The sequence below is a fragment of the Aptenodytes forsteri genome, unplaced genomic scaffold (genome assembly GCF_000699145.1).
Source record: "Aptenodytes forsteri isolate BGI_AS27 unplaced genomic scaffold, ASM69914v1 Scaffold336, whole genome shotgun sequence".
Taxonomy (NCBI): domain Eukaryota; kingdom Metazoa; phylum Chordata; class Aves; order Sphenisciformes; family Spheniscidae; genus Aptenodytes; species Aptenodytes forsteri.
Genome location: NW_008794911.1, coordinates 5,888,003 through 5,897,588, shown reverse-complemented (window position 1 = coordinate 5,897,588; position 9,586 = coordinate 5,888,003). Strand labels below are relative to the sequence as shown.

General features: G+C 35.7%; 1 protein-coding gene across 1 annotated transcript in view; it reads left to right on the top strand.

The window, feature by feature from the left end:
• MALRD1 (MAM and LDL receptor class A domain containing 1) overlaps window positions 1–9,586 on the top strand; it is a 306,398-nt gene that overhangs the window by 62,293 nt on the left and 234,519 nt on the right. The window contains exons 15-17 of the mRNA XM_019470989.1: window positions 6,676–6,828; window positions 6,980–7,085; window positions 8,367–8,734. Of these exons, the coding sequence (XP_019326534.1) occupies window positions 6,676–6,828; window positions 6,980–7,085; window positions 8,367–8,734 (627 nt within the window). The remainder of the gene's footprint in view (window positions 1–6,675; window positions 6,829–6,979; window positions 7,086–8,366; window positions 8,735–9,586) is intronic.

Here is a 9,586-nt window from a genome sequence, read left to right as displayed (position 1 = left end):
GCACTACTTAGCAACAACTAAAACATCGGTGTGTTATCAACATTATTCTCATCCTAAATCCAAAGCACAGCACTGTACCAGCTACTAGGAAGAAAATTAACTCTATCCCAGCTGAAACCAGGACAGCAGACAAGATTGTCAGTGAATTTGTTTGCTCCACTTTGGTCTTAGAACCACATTCATGTTCTTGATACTGACACATGATGAGATTATTCTTTCTTCCAGGTTTCTAGTTGCATTTTACAAAAATACATGTCCTGGACTGAAAAAATCATTCAAATTTATTCTGATTAGTTGAGAAAAGTAAAAAAAAAAAAAAAAAAAGGTTATTAAATGTTCTCTTTCTTGAGTGCCGCTACTCCTGACTGTTAGCTCACAGCTTTTCTTCTACAGCTGAATAATTTACTGTGGCTATAAAGCTCTTATACATAACTTCCATGCATTAAAGCAGAAGAGAAAAGTGACTGCCTTTTTCAAGCTGCAGATTTGCAGCAGTGACCTAACATGCCTATCACATTGCGTGTTTGTGCTCTGGAAGATGAATGTACAGTATAATTCCTAAGGTCTACATCCTATGCATTTGGTGGAGTCTAAATGCTCATTTTTCCAACCTAAGAATGATGATGATGGAATAGGGAATAAGATCAGATTGGGAAGTAATCTGGTAACATGAACGTATTCCTGGTATTTTGTCTGACCTTTGGTAATTCGCCCCTCATGCTCTGTCTTTTGTGTTTTTTCTCTGTCTACTTATGGTGTGGATTATCAGGAATAATTATATGGTTTTATATATAAAATAAATATGAAATAATTTACACTTGGATAAAAATATAACATATACACATAATATTGTTTTATATTTATGTCTTTATAAATGAAATATACATTTAATAGTTATTATTTCTATGGTGTACATTCTAGGGCAGCATAAGCATGCTAAGGCTAGTCTTAAGTAATTCATAAACTGGACATAATCTGTATGTTAGTACAAAGTTTTATGTAGCTTAATTTGACTTAGAAGGCAAATAAAGAGACCGATGCATATGTTGTTTCTTAAAAACTCCTTTTGTGGCATAATTGTTTAACTATAAGCATTATTGCTAATTGTTTCTAATGGCTACCTTTGTATAAGTAATAAAAATTTCCTTAGTATTATAAGAAACATTCCCCATATTACCCATTACTAACGTTGCCAAAGCATAACGCTTCTGCTGTGGTTATAAGGTAACTCTTCCAAAATCTCATTTTTAGAGTCAAAATCTTGCATGCCAAAATGTGTGTCTCTCATGCTTGCTACTCCTTCATTTCAGCCAGACAAATCAGTTGTTTTTAAAGGCAAGGCTAGGAACAGCAGCCAGCTCATAAGGATGGGCTTAAGTTCAAGGACTGAAAAGATTGTCAGCTTGTAAATTGGAGAAGGGACCTAAGACTGATAGTGCAGACAACTGCATTAGGATCAGTTTGTGGAAGTTACATGGGCAAGGGATGGGTCTAAAATGCCATCTACAGAGACAGAAAACCACCTTTGGCTGTGAACAAGGAATGGCTGCAAAGGCTGGTAAGAGAGAATAAACCAAGGAGAGAATGGGAATGAAGAATATGGATGTGGAGCAATGATGCTTTGGGAGGGATCAGTATAAAGTGTGGCAGTAAGTGGCAGAGAACTGAGACCACGTGAGAGGACCTGCAGCAAGGAGCTGTCTGGGGAAATGAGGAAAGACAGTGAGGATTTCCAGCTTTCCAGTGAGACTAGGACTGAGATAAGGGGTCAGAGAAGAGCAGTTGTGGAATAGGTAAAAGGGAAAATAGGCTGTGGAAAGGAAAAGCACTGAGGAAAGAGAAAGGGCATTTTTCTGCTGGAGACCACACACACTTTCAGAATGTCTATAGAACCCAGAAGTAATGAATCTAACTTTTCTACTTCTGTCAGCAAATATCTATGTAATATCTTTTGAGCAAAAAGTATATCTCATTGTTGTATAGTTACTCCTATCTAGTTTCTTGCAAATTATGCACTGTGACAACAAATACTGCATGAGCTTCAGTGGCAGAGAACACAGGGTAAATAACAAGATGGCCTGAATAATGACCATCAGATCTTATTTTTCTTTAGTTCAGTAAAACCAGGAACTTTCCCCTCCAGTTATACAGAAGGAGAATTCTAATGGACATAGAAAGCCAACCACTTGTTTGTTAAAGAATACATAAATTTCTCTTATTTTATTTCACCTGGACCTGGTTATCCAACAGCCTAAATCACCAGGTTATTGTATTGTTTAAGAAATTTAATTCTTTTCAGACTTCATTAACATTTTTGAATGGATGAGAGATTTGGACCTAATTTGTTATATTTCCAATGAAAATGTCAATCAAATGTAATTTAATTATTTTGGAGGCTTTTAGTATTTTAGGACTATTTCCCATATCAATACACTGTAATCACTCACATTCAGAACCTGAGAAGCATTTGCAAATGACAGTATCATATGAACCGAGAGATTTCCAGAAAATATCAGATTTAATAAACCAGTGTTTTTAGATGCTATTTCACTTAAAAATGCCGTTATGAAACTGCCTTCAGTTAGATGATTGCATATCTGCCTCACTGCACAGAATGGACTGCCATCAAAATCAGAGCTGTGTAGTGAAGATTATTTTCATATCATTATTTAGAAAATGAAACTGTAACAATTACATGTGACGGCACAGTTATTTTTTGTGAGTAATATTTAGGTTAGATGCAGGGTTGATTAGTGTTGTGTGTGCACCCACAGAATTTTAATTTTCCCCTGTAAAAATCTCAATCTTTGCAAGTCCTTCAGCTAAGTTAGTGTTAGGAGACATGTAATGCAGTTAGCTTGTTAAAAGTGTAGGTGCACAGTGAAATCACTAGATTTATTTATAACAAAATCTTTTCCCTCTGCGTATTTTACCTGTCATATGCAAAACTCTTCCTCATTTCACAAGAGATATATACCTATGTGTTATATACAAATCATGTTTGTCTATTACTAAAAAGCCCACGTGACTGAAATCACAAGTAGGTCTGTTGCAATTTCATGGCTATTGAAATGGATTTCCCAACAGAAATTAGCAGAAGAAAATGTTCTGGAGTGCTTTGTTTCCCGTAGCCATCTGTAGAGGAGACTACCATATCTTTCTGTCCTAAGCAATTGTTAGATTTAAACTATGATTTTAGATGTATGAGAATACCATCATGCAAATTAGGTTAACATTCAATTTTTTACTCTAAACCTTTATGTGGAAGTAGTTTCTTTTTTTTTTTTCCCAAAAAAACCTGTAGCAGATGATATTTGGGAATGGAACGTGAGGGAAGGGGGAACTCTAATTGAGATTTTGTAAAGATCAAACTTGTTTGTTCTTCAAATAGCGACTTGTTTTTTGTCTTTTTTTCCAGTTAGCATTGTTTATTACTGATGAAATTTTGCAATATTTTTTTAATTGACCACTATTTAGTTTTTTACTGTAGAAATTAGTCCAGTGCACCTACAAAGTACAGTGTTATTTGAGTGTGTATATATTATGACATTAGCAAATAGTAGCTGTGATAGAAAACATAAATATGGGAAGGCAGATGTAACACTTTTCAGTGTGTGTGTATTATAAACGGGGTTAAAATAACTTATCAGGATGAGTATGTCCAGAGTCAAACTGGTTTTCGTTCCTAGACTTGAAGATTGTCTTCTTTATGACATCTAGGTATAAGTTCCTACATTTATCTTAAAATCACTGATTAAAAAAAGGTTTAAATTCTATTGGCATATTAAAGCCTTTTTAAACAGCTTTTAAGTAAAAGGAAGAGTTGTAAACCAGTAATGATGATGATATCTCTTCACCTGGATTTTTTTTATGGTGCATTCTGCATAAACTTACAGGGGCCAAGAGACAGAGATTTTTGAAGGATATAGAGATTGCTGAACTTGCAGTCTTGCAGAAATGTTAATATCTTAACCTTTTGTTTTTAAATACTGTTTTCAGCAGGACTTTTTCTTAAATTATTGTTAGGCATCATTCTGCTTACAGAGAAGCTGCACATCTGATTTGTGAAGGCCTTTGAGTGAAACTCCTGAAAACAGAAAAGGGTAAAGCACTTTGCAAAAGAACCCAAAATCAGAAAGAAAACTAGAGTTTTGTGGTAACAAATCAGCTCAGAGAAAACCAAATCTGCTGAAGATGTAAAAGCAGCTTTCTCAAAACATCAATAAAGCCAACTACCCTTAAATGCTATGCTCACAATATCACTCTGGTTCCTTCATGATTATTGAGGGAGCTTGTTAAAAAAGATGCTAAAAGGGGCAGCAAAGAAAAATATATCCGTACAGGTGGCATGGACACTGTTAGAAGTAAAAGAGCATCAAACAAATAGCTGAAGTAATGTCCAAATGAAAAAGGTAGAAAAGATGACAAATTTTGTTGGGTTAAATGTCAAAACACAGTAAGGACAACAAAAAGTTTAAGAAAAACTAGCAATAAATTCCTCAAACACATGAGGAGAAGACAGCCTGGCAGAGTCTGTAGGCCCACTTGATGGTTAGACTATAAAGGGAGCATGTAAGAAAACAAGAAATAGGAGAAAGGCAGAAAATAAGGTACTAGGAGAGAAGGCAGATTAATTTGTGTGTTCACTGTGAAAGAAACTACAGAGGTACCCAAGCAACAGCCTTTCTTTCCGGATAATCTGTCTGAAACTGAAGTGCCAGTCAAAGAGGTTATGGGACAATTAGGTTACCGAAGTGTTATCAAGCATCAAGAACCAAGTGCATTTCACCCAGGCTCTACCAGCTTGCTCTATTCTTGTATCTTCCCTAGGTGTTAAATAGTTGGTTTGAAGGATGAAGGTTTCAGGGTTATTTTATCTCAATGTATTCATTCATGCTTAAGTTAAATGTATGGTCTGGTGCATCCTTTCTTTTATGTTTTCTCTCTGTTACAAGTTACAGATGCAAGAAGTCTGGGCTCAGACTTAACAGTTTTATGTTGTTTATTTGCCTCTTTTTGCGTAACCATCTGTGTCCAAGGTTTGTCATATTCTTTGTTGCTGTTCTCCTGGGCATATGGAACAGTTTCTTCTATAGAGCAAAAAGCAAATCAGAAATAGATCTCCATATTCCCTTATCATTATGTTCTGTCGGTGGATTTTCAGTCATTTCCATTGTGCTTAGGTACTTGAATATCTGCAAATATTTTTTGTCTTCATTTTATTCTATCACAACATTCTATCAAAATTTTCTTCCTTCTGGTTTTTTGTCACATTTGATCTACATCATTTTATCATTGACATTTCTGACCCACATATACCATATGTATAGCGAACTCATATTTTCTTTGATCTCTTAAATGTTATTTGGTCTTCCGTATTTGTGGAATGATTTTTTTTGAATCAGCATTAATAACTGGATTTCTATGTGCTTTGCTTAATAATCTACAAAATCTTGGAAAGCCCTAACCAACAATAATACTAACTTGCCTGGCAAGTAATTTTTTCATTCTTTCTAACAAATGATGTGTAACTTAATCTGACACAGTTCTTAAAGCAAAAAACAAAACAAAACAAAACCAAAACAAATCAAAAAACCTCCCACATCTTCCATAAATAAACATTTATGTAATCCTATTCTCCAAGAGACTTCATTAGATTCTGAAATGTGCATTTTCTATACCATAATGATATGGCCACTGGAAGTTGTGATAAGACATTATAAATGGTAGAAAGAATTCTGACAGTCAAATTCTGAAAGTCATGTCTGAACACTTTTTTTATTTATTCTCTGTACATAGTTATTAAAGTATTGCTTAAAAAATCTTGACATTATTTTCTCAATGTTTTCAATTAAAAGCTTGTTATAATTACAGGACTCAAAAATATCATTTTGTGATTTAATGAGGATTTTTTTTAAGTGCAGAAAAGGAAAACCTGATGTTTCTTCATTTTAACATAATAAATATTTGTCAATTTACATTCGTTCATACATGACACCTTTCTACTCCTTTCTTTCCTTTATTTTGTATTATACACATTTTCTAAAATATCACTGCTCTTTTAATTGAAGAATTGAAGAATGCAGCTGAACATGTTTTTCAAATTTTTTTCACTGCAGTAGTTTGTGTTTCAGAGATTTCCTCCTTCTACCAATATCATAGTGTCTCCGTAATGTCTGATATTTAACTTAATTCCTATTATAACTAGAGGAAGGGTTTTGTTATCATTAGCATACTTGATGAGATTCAGGAAAAAAGGGATTTGATTTCTGGCTCCAACACCGATTCCCTAAAAGATCTTGCAAAATGCTTGTTACTGCTTTGTGTGCTCTGTGTTCTTGCTCTGTAACATGAGGATTGTGAGGTCTGTTTTCAGTGCCTCCTCACCTGCTTTGAGTGCTTTGGCTGCAGTGCCTTTAGAGGGAAGGACTTGTTTTGCAATTAATACATTGTATATAACGATGGCTTGGTTATTCCTGTGGGACTGCTGTTTTACCCAGCTGTTAAAAAACAAATACCCCATCTTGTACTCTGTCTGCCCACGCCCCTTTCCTAGACTTCTTTCTAGAATATCGGTCATGTATTAGAAATATTTTATTTCCTTTTCATACTGCAAAGCTTGTTTAGTAATGTCATGTACAGAGATAAAGTAAAATGTCTCTTTCTTCATTTCAGCTGCTGTATGTGACTTTGAAAGAGAGAGCTGTGGTTGGATTGAAACTGCAAATGCAGATGAATTTGACTGGGTAAGAAGTTCCAGTAGTGCTCTTGCACCTGCTTTTCAGAAGCAAGCTCCTCTGCAGGATCACACCTGCAACAAATCTGAAGGTAAGACAAGCCAGACCTAGAAACAGAGCGGTGGAATAGATATACCTGCTCTTTAATCATATTTTAAGTGGAGGCCATGAATGCTTTAAAAACCTTTAGAAACACTTTCTTTCTTCAGCCTGAAAAGTTGTTTTCTCTTTTATTTTGATAGGTCATTTTATGTTCATTCTGAAAAACAGCAGCAGCATTTCACAAGTAGCTCAGCTACGAAGCCCAAAGTTCAGGCAAGCTGGATCAAATTGCACATTGTCCTTTTGGTATGAAATAATTTAAATTTAAAATTCATGAATCATCTCACATTGCTTCTCTTGGACTGAAATTGAGGTTATAGTTTGCAATAGACACGCCTTCCTCTGCAGTATTTATTTCTTTTTATTCTTTAATCATATAGTCTTCATTGTGAACAATATGCAGAAATATGCTGAAGCACATGGAGAACAGAACTGAAACATGGGATGACTTTGTTGTCAGGCTTTGAGCAAAATTTTATTGAAGGATTGTGTCTGCATATGCATAGACAAATACTACAGTCATTTTGCTAACATTTCTACTTTGGTTAAGTAAATTTGAAAATGTTGTGGAATTTTTGTTCAAGAACAGGAAACCATCCAAATATCTAGTAGCTCCTTGAGTCACCTACTCTATCCAAAATTAGATTGTACCATCTTTAAGTGAAAGCTCCAGTGCAAGAATTGGAACTTTGCTTTGAATCCTTTCTTTATATACATAGAACCCTGCCCCCCACCCCCCGCTTCCAGTTATTGTCTTGTCTCAGTCTTTGTGCAGTCTTGCCAAAGACAGACAGAAAAAGTAAATTGTGATAATTTGTTTACTAGGGTCAAAAGTGGTGCTACTGTTTAAATAAATATTTGGCCTGACTTTGATATTATCAACTGCAGTTTTTCTCAGTAGTGTCAAATATATTTGTCATAGGAAGAGGAAATGTCTTTTTATCAAAGACTCAAGACTTGAAGTTGGAGTATAGGTCTGGAAACGACAAGTTGTTGGTTCTGTTCCTGCTTCTGTTCCCAGTTTTGTTGTATGATTGCTCACCGAAGTATTTATGATTTTTAAATGCTTTGAGATCCTCCAAAAATGCTGTAAAATGCAACACGTTAACAACAGCTAACATAGATAGAAGGTGTACTTTTGCATTCAGTAAGTGTTCTGTTTTTCCTTCTTGAAACTTTACAATTATGTATTGAATTAAATTTATAAAAAACATATTATGCATCTGAGTGAGCAGTGTTCGTTGCTTAGTATGAAAGCAAACGTGTCTCTTCAGTTCTGGGTTTTAATTTAACGAAGTATGCTGCTTCTCTCACAATCTTCAATTCTTGAAATGAGCCCTGGGCTGGTACAGCAGCCTACCCTACCATCATACAGAAAGTGGGTTGAATTGCAGGTAAACTGGAAGTAGGCACTGTGCACGTCCTATATTTCATAGAGCTATGACAGAAAAGATACTGGCCATTATACGTGATGTGACCCATTTTCATAATTTGCACCCTTAACTTTTTTTTTTTTAATCATTTTAGGTATTACAATTACGGACAGTCAGTTGGGGCAGCAGAGCTGCAATTGCTTGTGGATGGGCTGAAACAGCCTACTGTCCTTTGGAGGACATATTACAACGAGGGAAATCAATGGTTGAAGGCAGTCATTCAGCTTGGACGCCTTCCACATCCTTTCCAATTATCACTTGATAAAATCAGTCTGGGTTTTTATGATGGCATCTCAGCAATTGATGATATTACATTTGAAAATTGTGCTCTTCCATCTCCAGCATTAAGTTGTGCAGGTCCTAATCATTTCTGGTGCAGAGATACAAAAGCATGTATTGACAGTTTATTGGTCTGTGATCTTGTGGATAACTGTGGGGATGGATCGGATGAAGACAACTGTAGTAAGTACTTTCCATGATTGCTTATGTTATATGAAACCAAAATTTACTTGCCAAATTCATACCTGGAGTAAAAAAGCACAGTACAGTTACAGCCTATCAATGTTACAGCCAGTGATGACTCAACTGAATATAGCTACTGATGAAACAGACTGAAAATTTTTAACTCAAATGCATAAGGTGAGTTACAACTGAGGGTAAATGGAATTCAGTCTCCTTTATCCAGACAAGTCATATTTCTTAACTTTTGTAAAACACACAAATGCATTACAAGTTTATTTTAAAAGAGAGGATTCACAGTCTGCCAGTTGATTTGTGTTAACATGCTGTCTTTGATTATACTGATGGAAGTACAGTGGAAGACGTATATGGACTGAGAGGAGTGTATGTCCTATCTCTTTTTATGACCTGTGCTCTTTATACCTAGAAAACATTAAAATATCTGTACTAGAAGATACTAGTCATGCTGGGCATAATTGTCCCTTTCAAAGAAAGAACTTTTAAGTACTGAGGAAGGCTATGGGTCGTTCACACTTTTGACATTCACCTTCCAGTGCTGAAGGGTGCTGTTGATGATTTTCTCCCCGAATCATAGAATCATAGAATCATTAAGGTTGGAAAAGACCTCTAAGATCATCGAGTCCAACCATCGAACACCACCATCCATGCCCACTAAACCATGTCCCTAAGCGCCTCATCTACTCGTCTTTTAAATACCTCCAGGGATGGGGACTCCACCACTTCCCTGGGCAGCCTGGTCCAATGTTTAACCACTCTTTCAGTAAAGACATTTTTCCTCACGTCCAATCTAAACCTCCCCTGGCGCAACTTGAGGCCATTTCCTCTCATCCTGTC